Genomic DNA, 26,072 nt, shown 5'->3' with positions numbered 1-26,072 from the left:
TAAGAAAACATAATGAACAGAAAAGGGGAAAAGCCCGTATGGTAATAGACTATAGAGAATTAAATAAGAAAACTATATTTGATGGATATTTCTTACCATACAAAAGAAATCTTATAAATAGACTAGGAAATAAGAAATGGTTTAGTAAATTTGATTGTAAAAGTGGATTTTGGCAAATAAAATTAACCAAAGAATCAAGGCCTTTAACAGCCTTTAGTGCTCCGCAAGGACATTATGAATGGATAGTATTACCCTTTGGATTAAAAAATGCGCCACAAATATTTCAATGAAGAATGGACCAAATCTTTAGGAAATTAAAAGATTTCTGTATAGTATATGTAGACGATATATTAATATATAGTGAAACTCTAGAAGAGCATATAAAACATTTAGAGCAATTTATAAAAACAATAGACCAGCATGGAATATTACTGTCTGAAAAGAAATCTGAAATATTAAAGAATAAGATAGAATATTTAGGATACAAAATAGATAAAGAAGGTATACAATTACAAGATCATATAGTAACAAAGATTGTAAATTTTAAGGACAAATTAGAAAATAAAAAAGAGGTACAACAATTTTTAGGAATAATAAATTATGCCTCAGATCATATTAAAGACTTACCTAAATTAAGAAAACCATTACAGGAACTAACAAAAAATAAACCTTTTGGATGGACAAAAGAACATGAAAACTGTATAAAAATTCTTAAGGAAAAGGTGAAAGATTTACCAAAACATAGAATACCCATAGAAACAGATCATTTAGAATTATATACTGATGCTAGTGATATAGGATGGGGAGCAGTCCTAATAGCATATGAGAAGGATGACATAGATAAAGAAAATACACATATATGTGGATATGTAGGAGGAACTTGGAAACCTAATGAATCAAACTACCACATAAATGAAAAAGAACTATTAGCTGTAAAATATGGGATTAAAAAGTTTCATTATCATTTATTACCTGTTAAATTTGTAGTAAAAACAGATAATACTCAAGTAAAAGCCTTTATTACTAATAAAATAGAATTATTACCAGAATTAAATAAAAGAAGAAAATGGCAATCTTTTTCTGTTGTTATGATTTTGTAATAAAAAATATATCAGGAACAAAAAATGTGTTAGCTGACTATCTTAGCAGAGAAAATAAACAATGAAAATAGAATATACAAGAAGACAAGCTCAACCATGGAAAATCATATCGGGATCTTTAATAATATGGACTACTACTTCAGAAGCTGTAGAATTTATAAAAAATTTTGCTCTCGAAGGATTAGATGAAAATAATACAGAAAAACTAGAAGAAGCATACAAAGGATTTCTAGAAATAGAAAAACACATTGGTTATTATTTCACTCCTAATAGAAGGTATATTGATGAATTATTAATATCAATTATTAGAAAATTAAATACCATTGAATGTCATGCATTTTGTTTTTGTAAAGGGAAAATTTAATTGTTTGTTGCTCTTAGCAGGATATGGAAAATTTTGAGAAATATATCACTGATGTCACTTCTCATATCTCAACCAATAATGAGAAAATCACCAAACTCCAAAAGGAGATAGAAACCCTGGTTCAGGAGAACCAACATTTTCTGAAACAAATTATGGAAGCTATAAAAGACAAAACAACTCTACAAGCTTCAGTTGCAATCCCTACAATAAAACCTATAACATTTTCATCAAAGCTTGTAACCATGCCATCACCTTCAACCAACATATCAACTACTCTGTCAAATTTATCAATGAGTGATAGGCTGAAACACTCACCTGAGATAATGAAAACATATGAGCAAATGATGAAATATTATGATTATAAATCTAACCCTGATGTTTGCAGATTGACAAAATCTACAAAATATCCCAGATATATTTGTTGTGAAAATGCAAAACCTGACATAGTCTATAACCTGTTTATACATGGTTTTGTTGACAAGATCTTAACAAATGAAACCATGTATTGTATATCAAAGCTACCAAGTATAATTGTCAAATCCGTGGAAGCTATGATACGGGAAATGGGAGCAGGCTCATATGGAATACAAGTTTTTGATGCATCAACCGATCTAGTCCAACTATTTAAATTGGGAAGGAATATGGCAGATATTGTGGGAGAAACCAAAAGCTTGAAATTGCCAAATCCCTGTGATATTAACAAATTCCAGGAATGGTTATGTGAAAAACGAGCCATTGGACTAGCTACCCTCAGGTCCAAAATACAAGATATACTACGAGCTCGGAAAGCTATAATTATTTCTGAAAGCCATGGTGGAGGTTTCACCGAAAGTATAATAACCTTATATTATGATAATATTATACAAAATTATCCAAAGGAGCTTGGAGAGCGTTTTGGATAATAGGGCAAGGGTGAGTTGAGACTTCCGGTGACCAGAAAGCTATTGTAATAGGTAAAAAATTCTGATTTAAATCTGATTGTGTATGATAGCATTATAAAATAATGTTTTCTGAGATTATGATGTATAATTAGTATGAGGTTATAAAGATGATTTCATTTAAAATAATGAATTTGATTTTGTCTATTGCTTACTACATGCAAAAAATAACCATATTAATTAATACGAAAATGCATGCACCTTCCCTCGCCTTCCCTCTTTAGGGTTGTGTAGATATATAAACGATCCATAATAATAACCCCCAGAAATTGGAAAAATAAATGCATCCCTTCCAGAAGTCGGGGTTTGTTGCACGTATTAGCTCTAGAATTACTACGGTTATCCGAGTAGCAGATACCATCAAACAAATCATGAGCAGGTGTCTGAAGTTCAAGCTCCAGGAACCAGAGAAGTAAAAATCATCCAAAAGAAATCTAGAACAAAGGCGGAATCGCTGTTACAACCTCAAACGCTGCTGTTTGAGCAAGGAGATGCCATTTCAGTAGAGAGGCCAACTCAATCAGATCCTGTTGATCGGAAAAAGCGACCAAAAGGCCGCGAGAAAACCTTAATTGAAGCATCTACTGGGCAAAAGGTTTTGTCAAGTGATATGTGCCTGCATCTCGATAAGAAACAACGAGATAGAGCTAAAAGCGATGAAGATGATAATGTGGTGGTCCCAGATGAAGAGGATGCGGAGCTCAAGCTGCTGGAGAAGGAGCGAAAACTGATTACAAAAAACAATCAGGCGCAAAAGGGAGCTAATGAGTTTACATAGTGAGTTTTCTAAAGTTTCTGAAGATTGTAAGTCCCTGGAATATAAAGATGATGAGCATGACTCTACGTGGCTTCCATTAAAGCAATCTGCATTTTCTGAGTATGAAGAGTCAGCGGGGTCTCTTTATTCAAAAAGGAAAAAAGAGAAGGTAGATGACGTTGACACTTCTGAGGAGGATAAAAGTTACTTCGTAGGTTTGAAGCGTCGTCATTCTTAAAAGCTGACGAAGCTTGCAGATGACTTATCTCTTATAAAGAACTATATTCGAACACAGAGTGGAGGGATCGAGGTAGCATCTGAGAGCCTTCTCTCAATTAAAATTGAAAATGCAAAGATTAATAGGGAGTTGAAAGAACCCCCTATGGACTCTATCTTTAGTCCCTAATCTAAATATCCAACCCTTTCTAAGTGAGGGTTAGTTGCCTATTTATAGTACTTTCTTAGTGGGCTTGTATTCTTATTGGGTCTGGCACTATTGTTGGGCTTGGACAATAGTCCCCCTAGACTGCTAAATCTTCTAGATTTTGGGCTTTGCTTAGTATTGTAACTTTTGCCGCCTTGAGTTTTGAAAAAATTTAAACTCCCTTGCCTCTTTATCTTGGAACCACCCTTGTCTCTTCAACTTCTCCTTCTATTGATTGTAGCTTCTTGGGAATCGAAAGGTCTTATCTTTTTATTTGTCCTCAACATAGAAGTCTTTTTTTTCATAATTGTTTTCTTTTAATCATTTATAGAGTTTCTTATTCTTTCTCTTGCAGATGATTGATTGTTCGGAGAAGTTTCGATAGAGGAAGGGTTGTTCCCTCAGTTGCGCCTATTGTAGGTACTTATCTTCTTTAATTTACTTCAGTCTTGTAGGTTTATATAACTCGCTATTCTCCGATTATGAGCCAGTCGTTGGGTAGCGGTGGAAACAGTCGGTCCTCTGGGTCGGAAAATACTTTTAGCGGGTTAGGACCTTTAGGTTTTGCTCGGACTCCGATGGGTGGCTCTGTAGGTTTTTCATCCTTTGGAGATGATTTGAAATTGACCGAAAATTCTAGGGGATAAAATATTGGAGACATTTCAAGAATTGATAAGAGTGAAGAAGTGGATTTGATATTTGATACTGACGTGGGAGCGATGATCCAGGATAGTAAAGTGAAGTTTTTCCGATCTCAGCGGCCCTATAATGCCGTTAGTATATATTATAAGTTTCCCTTGGACATGAGTTTTTTATCCGTTTTTGTACTTTTTCTGATGGGTATACAGTTACTGCACCTAGTATTGGCGATCGAATGAGGGATTCACCTCGACCAGGTTTGCAGGCAATTCCTGACTTGTGGTTTGCGTACAGTTTTAGGTTGCCTATACATCCATTCTTTCTTCGTGTACTGAAGGCTCTGAATTGTGGAATAGGCTAGATATCACCGAACCTAGTTTTTCAGTTTAATGGTGTTATTGCACGTTGCAGCGAGCTTAATATGAAGCCTACCCTTGATCTGTTCTTCTCTTTGTACCGGTTGAAATCGATAGGGGCTCAAGTGTATTTTGATGGTAAGCCTGGATATCCGAAGCTTGTAAGCACTCCATCCTCGAACTCTGGGTGGAACTCTAGGTGGGCTTGGTATGAAGGCTGTGAGGTTGTCGAGGTCTCTCCGTGGAGTCGTTTGTCTTCTGAGACCCTGAAGGTTTTTAGTGAGACGGGGTCAATGACGGCTATAGATCTGGCTGAGTTTTGTGGCCATGTGTCACGATTCAAAGCCTCGTCATTTTCAGATGTTCGATTTTTGTGTAACCACTGTCGTAAGATAAAAAGTTCTTTTTAGGCTTTTGTTTTAAGCTCTATATTCATACATTTTTTGTTTTATATTTTTTCTTGTATTTTCTAACTAATCTCTTCATATTTATTTGTCAGTTGTTGGTCCGAAGCTTCAGTTATTGGTGAATTCTCAGCTAAAGATGCCTTCTGAAAGCTTTCTAAGATTACTAGCTAAGAAGAAAGTTGGAGTTGGTGCCTCTGGTGCTAGCGAAGTTCGTGTGAAGGAAAGTGATTTGGATAAGATTCCTATGGACACTGGAGCTGGTGATTTTCCTGATGCACTGGGCATTGGTGCGAAGGACTCAAAGGTGGATGTAGCTCCTAAGGAAAAGAAAAGACATCGTGATCATGGTTCTTCTCGCTCCCACCACCACAAGAAGCACAAGGATGCTTCGAGAGTGGTTGTCCTTGTGGATAGTGACCCGGTGTTAGCAGGATTGGTAATATCAAAGAAAGACGGGCTTGATATCAAAGTTGTTGGTTCTAAGGAACAAGCATTGGACAAGGGAAAATAGATTGTTACTGCTGGGTTGCCCCAAAGCGTCGAAGGTTCAGGTCATTTGAGGCCCCATTTCCTCGTGGCCTGTCATGATTACGTTAAGAAGGTTCTTTTCCCCTTCCTTTGTACGCGTTCCTTTTTCCTTTGTCTTTTCCATCCTCTTTTGTTGTCTTTATCTTTGAGCTACTCCATTAAGTGATGTTGTAAGTAGGTTTTTGTTCCCTTTATATATTATATTGGAGCTTGATACTGCTGAGGCTGATTCTGATGAAATGTTGAAGCTTCAAAATAAGGTACTTGACCTACAAACTTCGAAATCGGTTTTAGAGAGTCAATTAGCTGGTTTGACTCGTGACCAGGAGACCAATTCTTTAAAGATATCAAGCCTATTGACTGAGAATGCAAATCTCTCTAATGAATGTGGCTCATTATCTTTAACTGTGAAGAAACAAGTTCTTGATCTGGCTGAGGCGAATTCGAAGATTGCCACACTAAAGGTGGAGCATGGAGAAGAATTGCAGATTGTTGTTGAGGCCCGGGATGCTGCAAAGAAGGAGCTTGGGGAAACTAAGGATGCACTGGCCTCGTTGGAGGAGGAGTCCCTTCAACTATTTGAAGAAGGTTACCGTGAGTGCTGGAAGAGGACGGAGACATGAGGTTTTGAGGTGGCCAATGACCGTTGGGAGGACTACCTGAAGAAAGAGCAAGGTAGGATTCAGAGGGCTGTTGTTTCTGCACCGGTTCCTTCTATTGTCGAAGCTGCTGAAGCCGTGGACCGCGCTTAAATTTCCCTGGATATGTCCAGGTTTAATTGCCATATAATGTTGGTTTATTTTGATTCAGACTTATGTTTCTATTCTGTGTTTGAGGTTGTTAGGATTATTTTGCGAACCTTTTTCTTCTATTATGAAAAAGTTTTTCATTTCTTGTCGATGACCATTTGGAGTTTGTTCTTAAGGAGAATTTAAATTGTTTTGATTTGTCATATTTTCAAGTTTCATTTTTGATTTTGTTTGCTTCTGAAAGTTGTAATACCTCTCCTGTTGGTAATCGAGCTAAGGCATCGATATTTATATTTTTTGACATTTTTTGGCTTGCCTTTCATTCTGTCATTTACAAAGTTTAAGTGGTGTATATTTTCTTGTGTCCGCATCTTTCTTATTTGGCCCTTTGTTTTCAAAGGTTGTTGGAGTGGTGTCGGCTTGTTTGCTTCTTGCCACGACTATTCTTTCGTTGAAAACCTGGTATTATTTTAAGGAAAGATTTGATTTGATAGATGGCTTAAAAGCCTGAATTTGTAGGCCTAGAGACCCCGGAGACTTGTGTGAAGATGTCAGTAGCAAGTAGAGACCCCCGTTGTTTGGTCTGCTTTTATTCTTCTTTTTCTTTTGTTTTTTTTTGAAATTGTGTTGGATTTTTTTCAATTGATGTCGTGTTTCAGCATTTTATTGCCGGTTATGTAATAGACTAAATCATAAAACATAATTTCGATAGATTGAGGGTGTGAAAGCCGAATTTGTAGACCTAGAGACCCCGGAGACTCACACTGGGTCATGTTCTCGTGGACCTTGATAGTAGCAATTTCATAAATTAACATAACTTAAGTTGTCACGGTTGTTGACTGTAATCCTTTCTTTTGGGTGTTTATGAGTAGAAGTTTCGCAGGTGGATCGCATTCCAAGTGTTTGGAATAGGTGAGCCGTCGAGGTGAGTAAGAAGGAATGTGCCTCTCCTTACAACTTTTGCTACCCTATAAGGGCCTTCCCATGGAGAGGAGAGTTTGTTGACCTTACCAGGCTGGGACACCGCTTCTTCTCGAAGAACAAGATCATCGACCTTGAAGCTTGGCTTCACCTTCGCATTGAAGTACTTTGAAGTCTTTTCCTGGAATTTGACGATCTTGAGATGTGTTGAATCCCTGAGCTCTTCGACAAGGTCGCAGTTCAGACGTAGCCCTTCTGATGATTCCTCAGCATTGAAATTTTGGAGACGGGCTGATCCCAAGCTAACCTTAATAGGGAGAACTGCTTCAGTTCCATAGGCCATTTTAAATGGGGTTTTCCCTGTGAAAGTTCTTGGTGTCGCGCGGTAGCTCGAGAGAACGTTTGGTAGCTTATCGACCCATAGCTTGTCAGCCTCAGCCAACCTTTTCTTGATGCATTGGAGGATCGTTTTGTTCGTTATCCCTACCTGCCCGTTGCATTGGGGGTATGCTACTGAAGCCTTGGAGTGTTGTATTTGGAGTTGCTCAAAAGTCTTTTCTATTTCGCTTCCCACAAATTGAGCACCGTTATCTGTGACGACGATTCGAGGTACTCCAAAACGGAAGACTATGCTTTCCATAAAAAAAGTTGATTACTTCAATTTCCCTGATTCGTGCAAGGGCCTTGGCTTCGACCTATTTAGTATGGTAGTCTATGGCTACAATGATGAATATTTTTTCTGTTCAGAACTCTTTGGTAGCGAGCCTACGAGGTCCATTCCCCACATGTAGAAGGGACATGGTAAAGTGATCAAAGATAAAGTGGTTGGAGGTCTGTGAGCTACCGAGCTGTAGAGTTGGCATGGCTTGCATTTCTTGGTGAAGTCCTCGTAGTCTTTTCGCATTGAGGGCCAATAGAAGCCGTACCGCATTATTTTGAGAGCGAGTTTCTTACCAGCTAAATGTTCCCCACAAATTCTTGTATGGACTTTGATCATTCCCAGTTCGGCTTCGTCCTTTCCAACGCATTTGTTCAATGGCTCGGTTAGAGATCTTCTGTATAGCTGATTATTCTCAAGGCAGTAGTTTCTTGCTTTGAAAGCTATTTTCCTTTTGTCACCTTCACTCATTTCTAGAAGAGTTCCCAGGATGCACTGGATTAAGGGTTTTTTCCAGTCTTGCACAGAAGAAACACAGTTAACAGATTGGGGAGGCTCCGCTATCGACGACGCTGAGAGGATTACGATGTAAATTGGTGTAGTAAGAGATTTAGCATTAGAGGTGTCAAGCTTAGATAAGGCATCAGCCCAATGGCTTACGGACCTGTCAATGTAGTTCAACACCCAAGATGATATTGGTTTCAGCAAGCTTTTAACAACCTTTGCATAAAAGGCCATTCTTTCATTGATTATCATGTACTCTCCCGTGATCTGTTTGACCACGAGCTGGGAGTCGCAGAATATCTCGATATCGCTGACTTCGAGGTGTTGGGCGAGCCTTAGCCCAATAATTAGATCTTCATATTCTGCCTCGTTATTAGTGGCTTTGAACTTGAATTTGATAGCTTGTTGGATCTTGAAACCTTCTGGGCTTGTGAGAATGACGCCCACGCCCCCGAAATTCTTTGTTGAGGATCCATCAGTGAAAAGGGTCCATGACTTTTTGGTTATTTCTGTCCCCAGTTCTCCTTCTTCCCTAGATGTGAAGTTATATTCAACGACGAAGTCAGATAGGGCTTGTGATCTTGTAGATGTTCTTGGGATGAATTCTATATTGAATTAGCTTAGTTCGACGGTCCATGAAGCCAACCTTCCTGTCATGTCCGGTCTGTGTATAAATTTTCGAAGTGGCTGATTGGTCATTACACTAATCAACCTGCGTTGAAAGTAATGTCGTAATTTTTTACTCGAGATTATGAGAGCGAAGATGAGCTTCTCGATCTTTGAATATCGAGTCTCTGCATCCTTTAACATATGGCTGATGAAGTACACTGGGAGTTGTTCTGACCTTTTTTCTTTCACTAGCACCGAGGTGACTTTGGTGTCTGACGCAGATAGATAGATTTTGAGGGGCTCACAAGGAGAAGCTTTTGTCAGTACCGGTGGAGAAGCTAGGAAGGCTTTGATGCGTTGCAGGCTTGTTTCACAGGCATCATCCCAAATGAATTTGCTTGATTTTGAAGCCTTTTAGATAGTGTCGAACATTGGCAAGCATCTCTTCGAAGATTGAGGAATAAAATGACGTAGAACTGCTATCGAGCCTGTGAGGCGTTGGAGGTCTTTTAACGACTTTGGAACTGGCAATTATCAAATTGCCTTGATTTGGACTGGATCCTCCTCGATGCCCCTGCTCGTTAGGAGATATCCTAAGAACTCGCCTCCTGTTAAACCAAAGGAACATTTAGTCGGGTTTAGATGCATCTTATGAGCCCTGATCCTTGTGAAAGTTTCTACGAGGTCTGCGATGTAGTTCGAAGACTTGACTGACTTTACAATTATATCATCGACGTTAACTTGCAAATTTCGTCCAATTTATGGGGCAAAGATAGTGTCCAAGGGAACCTTATAATATATACTAACGGCATTATAGGGCCGCTAAGATCGGAAAAACTTCACTTTACTATCCTGGATCATCGCTCCCACGTCAGTGTCAGATATCAGATCCACTTCTTCACTCTTATCAGTTCTTGAAATGTCTCCAATATTTTCTCCCCTAGAATTTCCGGTCAATTCAAAATTATCTACAAAGGCTGAAAAACCTACAAAGCCACCCACTAGAGTCTGAGAAGAACCTAAAGGTCCTAACCCGGTAAAAGTATTTTCCGACCCAGAGGATCGGCTGTCTCCACCATTACCCAATGACCGACTCATAATCGGAGAATAACGAGTTATATAAACCTACAAGACTTAAGTAAATTAAAGAAGATAAGTACCTACAACAGGCGTAACTGAGGGAACAACCCTTCCTCCGTCGAAGCTTCTCCGAACAATCAATCCTCTGTAAGAGAAAGAACAGAAAATCTATATATGAATAAAAGAAAATAATTATGAAAAAAAGACTTCTGAGTTGAGGACATATAAAAAGAGAAGAGCTTTCGATTCCCAAGAAGCTACAATCAATAGCAGGAGAACTTGAAGAGACAAGGGTGGTTCCAAAATAAAGAGGCTAGGGAGTTTAAATTTATTCAAAACTCAAGGCGGAAAAAGTTACTCTACTAAGCAAAGCCCAAAATCTAGAAGATTTAGCACTCTGAGGGGGGGTCTACTGTTAGAGCCCAAGCCCAACAATAGTGCCAGGCCCAATAAGAATACAAGCCCACTAAGGAAGTACTATAAATAGGCAACTAACCCTCACTTAGAAAGGGTTGAATATTTAGATTAGGGACTAAAGGTGTGGCTCAACAGTAATCTAATTGCTCTTTTCAACCCCGAACCATTTCAGTACAGAACTTAATTTTTGTCTTTTGTTGGGCCTCTTATAAATCAATTAGTTCTCCACATCTAATAAAACTCGTACGAATATGTTTACATGTTATATTCCCAAACGTTGTTCTAATTATGAACATGAGTGATAACTCCTAGTGGCAGGGCTACTCTGTGACGGCCTCAACCCCGGGGTCAGGATTTGATGTCACGAACAATATCAAATTACAATTATAACACAATCCATTCACTTTTATTTCAATATAAACAACCCTTTTTCAAGATATTTTCCAGGTTCAAGTATAATTTAGGTTACATACTTATTATAAACCAACTTATTTAAAACAAGATGACATTTCTAACTTTCTACAACAACTCACAGACCATACCTGGTCTGACACAACACACTCAGAGGAGCTCAACACAAGAGAAACTGGAAACTGGCCCTTACCAAGACAACACAATCTCCTAGGCATATGCAATGTGAAAATATACAAATTATTTGCAAGAGTGAGCGATCAATCGCTCAGCAGTACCACTATATGAATAATAATCAAAACAGTTTATGATAAACAATTGTAGGAACAGAAATCATAACTCGTTTATAAAAACAAGTAAAACAGGTGAAAACAGATGAAAACTGGATATCAATAACTAGCATGCTCTTTAAAACATCTCATTAGTTCTGCTGTGTAAATACCAGAGTTTAATTTTAGCATGCTACTTTCATTTCCAAATCTTCCATTCCATTACAGGAACCATAAAACTATTTGTCCCGTTACGGGGACCCAAAACCATTTTTTCCATTACGGGAACCATAAAAATCTCGCTCAAATATAAAAATATTGGATGATCCCTAGTGAGACAGCTTATTAGGCTATCTCCATAGGACAACTCTATCTTGGCCATCCTATGAAACTTGTTCCGGAACTCAGAGGCTAGCTATGTCCCTGTCACGCTGGGCTGGTGATTATAATAGGGTGCACAACCACTTCGCCTCTTACACTATCTTCCTAGCCGTTACGGTCCCTTGCGCACGCTCATCCAATGATCTGATCTTTATCCAGTTTTCCAAACCACTTACCTATCTCTTTTCAAAACAATTCTATCACAGCACACTTTCCAAAACATTTTTATTTTATTCAAAGTTTAGAGATAGGTACTTTCAGAAGTTACTTTTCCCCCAAAACACAAGTTAACATAACAATTTGAACACAGGGGATACATAACTTAAAACGTTCTGTTCCAGTACGTAAATTTAAATCAACAATTATTCATATATTACTAACCCATAAAGATATGGTCATGGGTACTTGCCTCGATACGCTTTAACAATTATTACTGGCTAGCTTTGGCACCGACCGGGATGCTCGGGATTTCTATTGGAACCTTCAAAACTAAAATACCCTAAATTAGACGTTTGAATATTCTAGACTATCCTCGCTAATAGTCTACCCGTATGTTAACAAACCCGACTCGTAACATACTCAATATTATAATACACGTATCAATTATGGTTCATGTCCTCGAAAGTCGGTTCAGTGTTCGTTTTCAAAAAATATGTATATTTGTCCTTTTACGAAATTAGGGTTATTGGTTTTGGGCAAAATATTTCATCACAACACATAATCAGATTTCGTATAAAGTATTTATATATATTCGCTTGGTGTCCTGATAATTATTGGATACGCTCCCGTATTTCCGTACTTTGATTTCCCGGAAATTGGGCAGCACCTCCTTTATTTATCGAACTAACCCGTCGAACAACTCGACATCAAATTAGCAACACAATCACCAAAAATCCAATTTTAAAAGCCCCATCCACCGATTCAACCAACAATTTCAATACACCAATTCTCAAACACCAATTAAATACAATTATTAATTATTATTTGTGTTTTATATTTTTAATTCATATTTTATATTTTAAATCGTATGACTCAGATTAAATCATCACCGTCCACCGTCGGCTCGCCGAGGCTCATCGCCGACGGCGATAAATTTTGCGGGTTTTTGATTATAACTAACATCCTTCGCGAATTTCATCGATAATTATTAATTAAATCTCGCATCATCGAATAATTTATTTTATAAACCGCATCAATGTTCGACAAATCATCAAAATAATCAATTATTTTGGAGAGGAAATTAAAGAAATAATCCCAACAGAATACGATCCAAACAATAGAGAACCAGGGGAAAAGGCAACAACGAACATACAGGCAGCACAATACACCCCTCCAACCCCTCCGGTCACCTTGCCAGAAAAATATAAACGGCGGCGACAGAGGAGCGTAGGGTGGCCCGCGCAGAAACACACACAATTACACACACACGAAGCATATATATATATATATATATATACCGGTTTACACACACAAGGACTATACACACGCGGCTAGAGGTACACGTGCCACCACCTCGCCGGAGCGGCGAAGGGCGGCGACGGAGATTCAAGAAACAGACGCATAGGAGACAAGGCAGTATCTACCGGAGAAAGAAGCGGCTAATAGGAATATTCTGGCGAACAAGAATTAACAGGAAAAATCGGAAAATAGGTGAAGAGGAACAGAGGGATAAGCGCGAGAGGGAGAGAGAGTAGATTGAGAAGAGAGAAATAAGAGCTGATGTTTGAGAGACAAAAAAATAAAATAAAAAAATAAGCCCACTTACCCTTATCTGATAAATTAGTTTTGTATTAACATTAAATACGATACCGGTATAATTATTTAACGAACCCTTCACGGGTAATTAAAAATCCAAAAATTACTAAAATACTTTATAAATATCACAAATGATTAAAAGTTATTTAAAATAAATTTTCCATAATTATGATCTTATTTTTGAAATACAACTCGTATCCGCATTTATCGATTGAACGAAACAACGTGCGGGTCGAACTAATCCCAAAAATCTCCGAATAAATTTTAAAATTCTCAAAATATTCCCACCTAATAAAATATAAATTTCTTAATTTTTAAAGAATTTTGGAATTAAATGCTGATTTTACAATTAAATAAAATCAGAAAATCATTTAAAGATAAATAATCAATAAAATATTGATTTCTAAATTTTATAAACTCCTAAAAATAATAAATGAAATTATGAAGCAATAAACATGATTTTAGAGATAATCCAAGTATTTATGAAATTAACTCTTGAATAAAATCACCTTTAAATATAAGAATAAAACAACACAGTTCACAAATAATTACTCAAATGAATCTCGAACACCAAAAATCACTTATGACTCATCACAAAGTAATATCCAGCTGAAAGGACCCATACACATATTTTATTTATTTAATTATTTAATAATTACACATTTAAATAATACAGAAATGTACGAGTCGTTAAATCCTCCCCCCTTAAAAAGATTCTTTCCACAAAATCTGATCTAATTAAACAAATGAGGATATTTGTCAAGCATATCTGACTCTAATTCTCAAGTGGACTCTTACACTCGAGGATTCCTTTACAATACTTTGACTATGGGAATAGACTTATTTCTAAGGACTCGCTCTTTGCGATCTAGGATCTGAATCGGCCGTTCCACGTAGGACAAATCTGGTTGAAGCTCGATTGGTTCATATTCAATAACTTGATTCAAATCGGGGATATAACATTTCAGCATAGACACATGGAACACATTATGGATATGCTGCAACTGCGGGGGCAGTGCTAACTCATAGGCCACTTTACCAACTTTTCTCAATACTTCAAAGGGTCCGATATATCTAGGACTTAACTTGCCTTTCTACCCAAATCTAACCAATCCTTTCAAGGGCGACACTTTCAACAATACCAACGACCCTATTTCCATATCCATGTCCTTTCGATGAAGGTCTGCATTCTTTTTCTGTCTATCTTGAGCTGCTTCTAACCTTTTTCGAATCAATACAATTGTGTCATTGGTTTGTTAAACTAATTCAAGACCTAACAACTTCTTTTCTCCTACTTCATCCCAATAGAGTGGGGACCCGCACTTACGTCCATACAAAGCTTCGTAGGGCGATATCCCTATACTGGTATGATAACTGTTATTATAGGAAAACTCTATCAACGGTAAGTGTTCATCCCAATTTCCTTTAAAATCCAAAGCACAAACCCTTAACATATCGTCTATTATCTGAATGGTTCTTTCACTTTGGCCATCTGTCTGGGGATGGTAGGCGGTAATCATTTTCAATTTTTTCCCTAAACATTCTTAGAATTTTGTCCAAAATCTTGAATTAAATCTTGGATCTCGATCAGACACAATTGAAATTGAAACAGGGACTCCATGTTTGGTCATAATTTCATCCAAATACAACTTGACTAGCCTGTCCAAGGAATACTTTTCATTGATCGGGAGGAAATATGCAGACTTTGTCAATCTATCAATAATTACCCAAATAATATCATGGTTCAACTTCGTCTTTGGTAGTCCTACTACAAAATCCATCGTGATTTCTTCCCATTTCCACTGTGGAATGTCCAAAGGTTGTAACAATCCACTTGATCTTTGATGTTCTGCTTTTACCGTCTGGCATATAACATTTGCTAACCCAATTGACTATTTCCTTTTTCATTCCTGGCCACCAGAAGTTCTTCTTCAAATCTTTATACATCTTAGTACTTCCCGGGTGAATGGAAAACTTAGAGTTATGAGCTTCCCGTAAAATCTCATTCTTCAATTCAGTCACATTAGGGATCCATATTCTTGATGAAAACCTGAACATACCTTTATTATCCTTTTGAGTACAAAGTTCTTCTCCAGTTAAATTATCTAGTCCTTGATCCATCATTTCTTCCTGACACTTCCTAATCTTATCCATCAATTCTGGCTGAAAAGTGATCTCATACAATTGCTCATTGTTACCTTCTAGTGTTCGAATTTTGATTTCCAATTTTTCCAATTCTTTCACGAGTTCCTCAGAAACTTCGATCGTATTCAATCTTTCCTTCCTGCTCAGGGCATCTGCCACTACATTGGCCTTTCGTGGGTGGTAGTTAATGGAAAAATTGTAACCCTTAATCAATTCTAGCCATGTTCATTGTCTCATGTTTAGATCCTTCTGGGTGAATATATACTTTAAGCTTTTATGATCCATGTAAATCTCGCATTTTTCTCCGGATAAGTAATGTCTCCACAACTTCAACGCGAACACGATCGCTACTAACTCCAAATCATGCACTGGATACTTTTTCTCATGAGGTTTTAATTGTCTAGAGGCGTAAATAATGACTTTATCATGCTGCATCAACACACAACCCAAACCCTTCAAAGAAGCATTATTGTAGATTATAAAATTTCCCATCTCATATGGCAATGCTAGCACTAGAGCTGTTACTAACCTCTTTTTCAGTTCTTGGAAGATTTCCTCACATTTCTCTGTCCAGATCTCGTTCTTCCTGGTCAGCTTGGTCAATGGCGTCACAATCTTAGCAAAGTCCTTCACAAATCTTCGGTAATAACCTGCTACTCCAAGAAAACTTCTGACTTCCGTCGGGGACTTTGGTTGTTCCCATCTGGATACGGCCTCAATCTTTACAGGATCTACCTTAATTTCATCATTTCCTACTACATGACCCAAGAATTGGATTTCACCTAACCAAAATTCGCACTTCAAAAACTTAGCATACAACTGCTTCTCTCTTAGCCTTGGCAGGGCAATCCTCAGATGGTCAGCATGATCTTCTCTAGTCTTCGAATATATGAGGATGACATCAATAAATATAATCACAAACTTATCCAAGTACTCTCTATACACGCGGTTCATTAAATCCATGAATGCAACTGGTGCATTGGTCAATCCAAACGACATCACTAAGAACTCATAATGTCCATATCGGGTTCTAAATACAGTCTTTGGTATGTCTTCAGGCTTAATCTTTAACTGATGGTAGCCGATCTCAAGTCAATCTTTGAGAAACAGCTTTAAGCTGGTCAAACAGGTCATCTATCCTTGGTAGGGGATACTTATTCTTGATGTTCAACTTATTTAACTCTCGATAATCGATACACAATCTCATACTTCCGTCCTTCATCTTTACAAATAACACTGGTGCATCCCATGGAGATACACTTGGCCTAATCACACCTTCATACAATAATTCCTGAAGTTGTTTGGTGAGTTCTTTCATTTCTACTGGAGCCATGTAATAAGGAGCCTTTGAAACTGGTTCTGCTCCAGGAACTAAATCAATAGAAAACTGGATCTCTCGATCTGGTGGCAATCCGGGAAACTCATCTGGAGAAACATCTGGAAATTCTCTTACTATTGGAATCTCGTCCAGATTAGGTACTTCTTTCTCAACATCCACCACATGTGCTAAGTAAGCCTCGCATCCTTGCCTTAACAATTTGTTTGCCTGTAATATCGAGAGAAATTTCTTTTCATGCCTTTGTCCTTGATAATTTACCATAACATTATCCTCGATAGACATCACAATCTTTTTCTTCTTATAGTCAATATTTCCCTTATATTGGGACAACCAATCCATACCTAAAATCACGTCGAACTCTCCTAGCTCGAAGGGTATTAGGTCAGCCGAAAAAGAATGCCCATGGATTTCTAATTGACACTTAGGGCAAAACTGACTCACTGAAACTCTATCCTGATTGGCTACTTCTGTAGTCAAAGGTTCAGCCAAATCTTCTAACATTAAGTCCATTTTAACCACACAATCCTTTGATATAAAAGACTTAGATGCTCCCGAATCAAATAGAACTTTAACATATATGGAGTTGAGAGAGAGTGTACCTACCACTATGTCCGAGTCCAGAGCATTGGACCTTTTAGTCATCTTGAAAGTTATGGCTTTAGCTGTGCTGGATGCCGGTCCTTGAGATGCAATACCTTGAGTAGCTGTCTTACAATTCCGAGCAAGATGCCCCACCTTTCCACAGTTGTAGCAAGTAACTGCGGGTTTCTCTGAATTCCATTCCAATACATATGACCCTTTTGATGATATTTGAAACATTGAACATCCCTTTTGCATGAGCCACTATGTCTTTTTTCACATATCTTACAATCCACCGCTGAGTTTGCGGACTGGGCTGGAGTGGAGGCAACTGAGGTGGTAGCAGGCCTAGCTTGAGGAAAATTCCGTCTTCTGAATATTTTATTCCTATTTTGGCCAAACCGCTTCTGAAACCTCTGACTAGACCCTCCTGGATTTGTTTCACCAGTAATACCTTATAACTTCTTCTTCTTATCACCCTTTTCCTTGGCAGCCAATTTCTGATCACTTTCGATTACTAGGGCGGCCTGAATTATAGAGGGATATGTCTTGTGCTGCAAGGCTACAACACCACTACGGATTTCTGGCTTCAATATCTGCTGGAACCTTTTCGCTTTCTAAGCTTCAGTACTGACATACACGGGTACCAACTGGGCTAATTTTGTAAACTTGGCCTCGTACTCGGCCACACTCTTTTCATCCTGCTTCAATTCCAAAAACTCCACCTCTAACTGGTTTTGCAAACAATCCGGAAAATAATTTTCCAAAAACAATTCTGTAAACCTGGTCCATGGAACAAGACATTCTCCTTCAAAGGCACGAGTAGATTCCCACCAATAATTCGCTTCACCCTTCAGAATATAACCTGCATAGTCTAATATGAGATTATCACTTACTTGCGTGAGGGTGAAAGCTTTCTCCATTTCCTTTAGCCAAGTTTTGGCAGCAACTGGGTCCACCTTGCCCTTAAACTCTGGGGGCTCTACCGACTGAAAAGATTTAAAACTCATAATTTGATTCACTTCTCTTTGCTGAGGTTGCTGCTGAAGTTACAGCTGTTGCTGTTGAATTTGTTGCTGCTGCTGCTGTATGAACTGTTATTGTTGTTGTTGCAGAAATTATTGCTGCTGTTGTTGCAGAAATTGTTGTTGCTGCTGCTAAAATTGTTCTTGCTGCTGAGCCATTTGATTAGACTGTTGGAGCAGCAAATCTAGCAACTCACCCATAACTGGGCCCCCTTCAGAAGCTCTACTAGAGGAATTAGACGGGTTTTTTTTTTTGGGCGGCCTTATCCTGGAATATAATAAATGATTTTAGTTTAAAAGAATTGCCCCCGGGTAGCAACATTTTCATGTGCCAAGAAAATGCTGCCGCAATAAAATATTACCACCCTCATTTAGTTGGGGTCCGACTGTAATGAGTGGCTAGATTTAACAAAATCAGTAACAAATGTAACAATAAAAGTAACAACAATAATAACAGTACAACCCTAGCAGCATATGCCAATACTTATAATAGCCACTAACTAATATCACAACCTAGTTGCTGTTGTTGCAGAAATTGTTGTTGCTGCTGCTAAAATTGTTCTTGCTGCTGAGCCATTTGATTAGACTGTTGGAGCAGCAAATCTAGCAACTCACCCATAACTGGGCCCCCTTCAGAAGCTCTACTAGAGGAATTAGACGGGATATTCTTCTTGGGCGGCCTTATCCTGGAACATAATAAATGATTTTAGTTTAAAAGAATTGCCCCCGGGTAGCAACATTTTCATGTGCCAAGAAAATGCTGCCGCAATAAAATATTACCACCCTCATTTAGTTGGGGTCCGACTGTAATGAGTGGCTAGATTTAACAAAATCAGTAACAAATGTAACAGGTAGCAACATTTTCATGTGCCAAGAAAATGCTGCCGCAATAAAATATTACCACCCTCATTTAGTTGGGGTCCGACTGTAATGAGTGGCTAGATTTAACAAAATCAGTAACAAATACAACAATAAAAGTAACAACAATAATAACAGTGCGACCCTAGCAGCGTATGCCAATACTTATAATAACCACTAACTAATATCACAACCTACTAACTGAATTCGGAAGATCGGACTCGTTCTCGTGGAAGAGATGTCTAGGAATCTCTATCAGCTATTACCAATGGCACCTATACCAGGGAGACAAAATAAAGATCAGGGCAGTTCCAGGATCCTCAAAATATGACAGGGTTACAACTTCGAACCCTCGACTAGACTCTTAAACTTGCTCCTCTAGATGTGAGTTGCTGATTCACACCCTATACACCAATTCTACACATTTCTGACTCTATTCCTAACCTAAATCAGGGACTCAAACCTGTAGCTCTGATACCAACCTGTGACAATCTCAACCCCGGGGTCAGAAGTTGACGTCGCTAACCATATCAAATTACAATTATAACACAATCCACTCACTTTTATTTAAATATAAACAACCCTTTCTCAAGATCATTTCCAGGTTCAAGTATAATTTAGGTTACATACTTATTACAAACCAACTTATTTAAAACAACCTGACATTTCTAACTTTCTACAGCAACTCACGGACCACACCTGTCAGACACAACATACTCAGATGAGCTCAACACAGGAGGAACTGGAAACTGGCCCTTATTGTGATAACCCTTATTTTTTTACAAATATATATCTGTCTTTGGAATTTTAAATTATTTGTTTTGATAAAAAAATAATATTTTCTTATATGTATAGTTTACAAAATAGTATGATTCACATGTTATGTATGTAGATTTTATTTAATACATTACAAAATAATGTATTTGGTTATAAATATCTATATAATTAAGTATACTTTATCTTTAGATGTTTTACTTAGTCAAAAGCTACTCCTATAAAGATAATGTGTACGTGAGTTCAAAAGTAGAGGGGTGATAACTACCCACAAACCTAGGAGTGGGTTTTAACAAATTTTTAAATAAATAGACTTATATCAGGTTCATTTTTGTTTGCACATCAATCTTCTATCAAGGTATGTTTTATTCTACTTCTTCTTTTTTAGCATACGTACATGTTTTATATATTATTCTATGTTTTTACTATGCATTTGAACTATTACTACCTATGTAATGTTTACTTTTTAGCTATGGTTAAACATCCTCCTTATTTTATAGAGCATGTTATTATTTACATTATTTGTACAAATATGGCAATGATATTACTTTCAAATTAATTATTAAAATGTATTACTTTCAAATTAATTATTAAAATATTCTTTCCTACAAGATATTTATTGCTTCTTTTTTTTTGACATTGGTCGTATAAATTTTCATGTGCTCCCAAAGTTATAGTTGTATTAAATATGCATGATTATGCATTAAATCTTTGTATATTTGATTGTAAATATAATATTATATAAATGGATATATATATATATACTTAGAATGTCTTAAGATTTTGATGCATAAGAAACTATTTTTTTATTAAATGATTTATACATGAATTGCAATACATTATTTATATGTGATCTCAATTATTTTGGAACAATGATGCATGATTTTACGTTTTAGTTGAATTGATATATTTTTAATTTCAAACTATTATATGATTTTGTAAATTGCATGTTACTAAAATATAATTTTGTACTAAAGTTTATTAAGTACTTTCTTTTCTTATTTATTGTTCAGAATTATCAAAATGGTATATGTTCTTTGTTAACTAGTATGGTTTAACACTATATAGCCTATATAAATATTGAAGTAATATTGTTTACGCCTTACCATTATATATGGATTATTTATTAATTTTAATTGGTTTGATTATTTGAAACTTAGGATTTGTTTGACAATATTTTGGATCACCATTTTTGCAGATAAGGTAAGTTAACTCTTAACACTTTATTTTATTTTAAAATCTTTTAAATATTTTTTGCACTGCTTTTGTTTTAAAATTTATGGATCAAGTACCCTATTTTAGAAATAAGAATTCCCAGTGAGCTCTGACTTATGAATCAGTTAGTAATTGCGTATAGTTCCCGAACTAGCTTTTGATACCTTACTAGGGAGTGCTACTTATGATGCCTTTGGGAGCGCACACTCTATGATAACTTAGTAAGGGGCGCATTATTGACATAAATTATGAACTTTTGATACTGTGTCACCAGGTATTTGCGGCTTTAGCGAGCTGTGGAATTTTATATCTTATGTCATATGGATTTCGGAAAATGATTTTTGTTTTATAAAATTATGATACTTGATCCACTAGTGTAGAATTCTTTTCTTGCTGGGCTCTTGGCTCATTACTCACAAATTTTCAGGTGCTTAGCTTTTGGGATATCTTAAAGGTGGACCTGATTTGAGCTTGCTTTGGAATAATATTTTAGTGATTATGTTTGTATTGGAGCTGCGTCTCCCAGGATTTGCTTTATTTTCAGCTTAGATGATTTTATTTCTGTCTCGGATTTTAGAATTTTATGAAAAACTAGAAACTTATTCTTATTATGGATTTAATTTGGAGTTTTAGCTGAATATTTAAGTATAACTATTTTCTGAAAAGTCAGGGTATTACATTTACCAAGAAAGCACAATCTCCTAGGCATCTGCAATCTGAAAATATACAAAATATTTTCAAGACTGAGCGATCAATCGCTCAGCAGTACCACTATATGAATAATAATCAAAACAGTTTATGATAAACAATTGTAGGAACAGAAATCATAACTCGTTTATAAAAATAAGTAAAACAGGTGAAAACATATGAAAACTAGATATCAATAATTAGCATGCTCTATAAAACATCTCATTAGTTGTGTTATGTAAATACAAGTGTTCAAATTTAGCATGCTACTTTCATTTCCAAATCTTTCGTTCCATTACAGGGACCATAAAACCATTTGTCCCGTTACGGGGACCCAAAACCATTTGTTCCGTTACGGGAACCATAAAAATCTCGCTCAGATATAAAAGTATTGGATGATCCCTGATGAGAGAGCTGATCAGGCTATCTCCATAGGACAGCTCTATCTTGCCCATCCTATGAAACTTGTTCCAGAACTCAGAGACTAGCTAGGTCCCTGTCACGCTGGGCTGGTGGTTATAACAGGGTGCGCAACCACTTCGCCTCTTACGCAATCTTCCTGACCGTTACGGGCCCTTGCGCACGCTCATCCAATTATCTGATCAACTTTATCCAGTTTTCCAAACCACTTACCTATCTCATTTCAAAACAATTCTATCACAACACACTTTCCAAAACATTTTCATTTTATTCAAAGTTTAGAGATAGGTACTTTCAGAAGTTACTTTTCCCCCAAAACACAAGCAATTTGAACACAGGGGATACGTAACATAAAACGTTCTGTTCCAGTAGGTAAATTTAAATCAACAATTATTCATATATTACTGTCCCATAAAGATATGGTCAGGGGTACTTGCCTCGATACAGTTTAACAACTATTACTGGCTAGCTTTGGCACCGACCGGGATGCTCAGGATTTCGATTGGAACCTTCAGAACTGAAATACCCTAAATTAGACGTCCGAATAGGCTTGACTATCCTCGCTAACAGTCTACCCATACATTAAAAAACTCGACTCGTAACATAATCAATATTATAATACATGTATCAATTAGGGTTCATGTCCTCGAAAGTCGGTTCGGTGTTCATTTTCGGAAAATATGTATATTTGTCCTTTTACGAAATAAGGGTTATTGATTTTGGGCAAAATATTTCATCACAACACATAATAAGGTTTCGTATAAAGTATTTATATATATTCGCTTGGTGTCCCGATAATTATTGGATACGCTCCTGTATTTCTATAATTTGATTTCCCGGAAATCGGGCAGCACCTCCTTTATTTATCGGACTAACCCGTCAAAAACTCGACGTCAAATCAGTAACACAATCACCAAAAATCCAATTTTACAAGCCCCATCCACCGATTCAACCAACAATATCAATCTACCAATTCTCAAACACCAATTAAATACAGTTATTAATTATTATTTGGGTTTTATATTTTAATTCGTATTTTATATTTTAAATCGTAGGACTCAGATTAAATCATCACCGTCCACCGTCGGCTCGCCGAGGCTCATCGCCGACAGCGATAAAATTCATGGGTTTTCGATTATAACGAACATCCTTCGCGAATTTCATCAATAATTATTAATTAAATCTCGCATCATCGAATAATTTATTTCACAAACCGCATCAATGTTCGACAAATCATCAAAATAATCAATTATTTTCGGCAGGAAATTAAAGAAATAATCCTAACAGAATATGATCCCAACAATAAAGAACCAGGGGCAAAGGCAACAACGTACATACAGGAAGCACAATACACCCCTCCAACCACTCCGGTCACCTTTCCGGAAAAAAAAAAATAAACGGCGGCGATGGAGGAGCGTAGGGCAGCATACGGAGAAACACACACAATCGCACACACACGGGGCATATATATATACACAGGTTTACACACACAAGGACTATACACACGCGGCTAGAGGTACACGCGCCACCACCTCGCCGGAGCGGCGAAGGGCGGAGACGGAGATTCAAGAAACAGGAGCACAGAAGACAAGGCAGTATTTACCAGAGAAAGAAGCGGCCGATAGGAATATTCTGCCGAACAGGAATTAACAGGAATAATCGAAAAATAGGAGAAGAGGAACAGAGGAATAAGCGCGAGAGAGAGTAGATCGAGAAGAGAGAGATAAGAGATGCTGTTTGAAAGACAACAAAAAAAATAAAAATAAAAATAAGCCCAGTTACCCTTATCTGATAAATTAGTTATGTATTAACCCCCAATACGATACCGCTATAATTATTTAACGAACCATTCACGGGTAATTAAAAATCTAAAAATTACTAAAATACTTTATAAATATCACAAATGATTAAAAGTTATTTAAAATAAATTTTCCATAATTCTGAACTTATTTTTGAAATGCAACTCGTATCCGCATTTATCGATTAAACGAAACAACGCGCTGGTCAAACTAATCCCAAAAATCTTCGAACAAATTTTAAAATTCTCGAAATATTTCCAACCTAATAAAATATGAATTTTATAATTTTTGAAGAATTTTGGAATTAGATACTGATTTTATAATTAAATGAAATCATAAAATCATTTAAAGATAAATAATTAATGAAATATTGATTTCTAAATTTTATAAACTCCTAAAAATAATAAATGAAATTATGAAGAAATAAAAATGATTTTAGAGATAATCCAAGTATTTATAAAATTACTCTTGAATAAAATCACCTTTAAATATAAGAATAAAACAACACAGTTCACAAATAATTACTCAAATGAATCTCGAACACCAAAAATCACTTATGACTCATCACAAAGTAATATACAGCTGACATGACCCACACACATATTTTATTTATTTATTTATTTAATAATTACACATTTAAATAATACAAAAATGTACGAATCGTTATATGCTCCTCCGACGTCGTGCCTGGATCCTTCACCGTGGTGATGGTGTAGCTATCGTGGGGCTCCTACAAAACAACACCGGAAGGGGGGTTTGGGTCCCGCGGCGTCTCCAGTGTGAGAGTAAGAACTCGGTTTTTGAAAGGATGAAAATAGATAGGATTGCAAGGTGATTGTGTGTGTATATGAGTGTGAGAGAGTGATTAACCCCAAAACCTTACTTGCTTGGGCTATTTATAGCCCAAGGATAGGATTTTGGGGTTGGTACCTTAAAATCGTAGTCGTTGGTTCTAGGAGCGGAGGACACCTGAACTTGGCGGATGCTTCGCACGTGTGAGGATGTGGGTGGTTGAGTAATGTTTTAAGGATCTCCTGACACGTGTCCTGGTTGTGCTAATGATTGATGAATGACAGTTGTCCCTATCATGTGTTTGGGCACGTGCCTCACGTGCTGGGACTTCCCAAGGTCAGGCTTGCTGGACTGGACTAGTCTGGACTAGTAGTATGCGGGACTGGAGGGAGTAATGAGTCTGGTCCTGGTCCTTCTAGGAGCTATATATACTATCATATGTCCCTCACTCCCTTATGCAGATTTTCTGAATAGGGGAGTAAGGTTGATTGGTTTTAGAAGAATTTGAGCTTTGCTTGCCCCTAGTTTGGATTGTGTTGAGTTCTGGCAATCAAGACTAAGGTTTGATGTCTTTGGATGAATTTGAGCTTTGCTTGCCCCCAGTCCTGATTGTGTTGAGTTCAGGCATTCATGACTAAGGTTTGATGGCTTTGGAATAATTTAAGCTTTGCTTGCCCCCCAGTCCGAATTGTGTTGAGTTCAGAAAATCAGGACTAAGGTTTGACGTATTTGGATAAATTTGAGTTTTGCTTGCCCCCCAGTCCAGATTATGTTGAGTTCATGCAATCAGGACTAATGTTTGATATCTTTGGAAGAATTTGAGTTCTGCTTGCCCCTAGTCCGAATTGTGTTGAGCAATCAAGACTAAGGTTTGATATTTTTGGAAGAATTTTAGCTTTGCTTGCCCCCAATCCGGATTGTATTGAGTTCAGGAAATCAGGACTAAGGTTTGACGTCTTTGGATAAATTTGAGTTTTGCTTGCCTCCCAGTCCGGATTGTGTTGAGTTCATGCAATCAGGACTAAGGTTTGATGTCTTTGAAAGAATTTGAGTTTTGCTTGCCCCGCAGTCCGGATTGTGTTGAGCAATCAGGATGAAAGTTTGATGTCTTTGGAAGAATTTGAGCTTTACTTGCCCCCCAGTCCGGATTGTGTAGAGTTCAGGCAATCAGG

At 37.2% G+C, this 26,072-nt stretch overlaps 2 protein-coding genes across 2 annotated transcripts; one reads left to right on the top strand and one right to left on the bottom strand.

Moving 5' to 3' along the window:
- The first annotated feature begins 4,011 nt into the window (after positions 1-4,011).
- LOC141710997 (uncharacterized) lies at positions 4,012-6,413 on the top strand. The gene is made up of 2 exons (XM_074513462.1): positions 4,012-4,965; positions 5,078-6,413. The coding sequence occupies exons 1-2, from the start codon at positions 4,644-4,646 to the stop codon at positions 5,494-5,496; spliced, it is 741 nt and encodes a 246-aa protein (XP_074369563.1). The 5' UTR covers positions 4,012-4,643; the 3' UTR covers positions 5,497-6,413.
- A 711-nt stretch (positions 6,414-7,124) lies between these two features.
- On the bottom strand, positions 7,125-7,823 carry LOC141714879 (uncharacterized). The gene has a single exon (XM_074518374.1). The coding sequence runs from the start codon at positions 7,821-7,823 to the stop codon at positions 7,125-7,127; it is 699 nt and encodes a 232-aa protein (XP_074374475.1).
- Positions 7,824-26,072: the final 18,249 nt, after the last annotated feature.

This window comes from Apium graveolens, chromosome 3, assembly GCF_009905375.1.
Source record: "Apium graveolens cultivar Ventura chromosome 3, ASM990537v1, whole genome shotgun sequence".
NCBI classification, from domain to species: domain Eukaryota; kingdom Viridiplantae; phylum Streptophyta; class Magnoliopsida; order Apiales; family Apiaceae; genus Apium; species Apium graveolens.
Note: the sequence above shows the minus strand (reverse complement) of the source record. Positions and strands in the feature narration are given on the sequence as shown.

What these genes read in the sequence shown, in the direction of transcription:
- LOC141710997 (XM_074513462.1), top strand. Translation starts at nt 4,644, where the DNA reads ATGAAGCCTACCCTTGATCTGTTCTTCTCTTTGTACCGGTTGAAATCG. An exon ending in ATTTTTGTGTAACCACTGTC is followed by an intron (nt 4,966 to 5,077) that starts GTAAGATAAAAA and finishes TTTATTTGTCAG; the next exon opens with TTGTTGGTCCGAAGCTTCAG.
- LOC141714879 (XM_074518374.1), bottom strand. Translation starts at nt 7,823, where the DNA reads ATGGAAAGCATAGTCTTCCGTTTTGGAGTACCTCGAATCGTCGTCACA.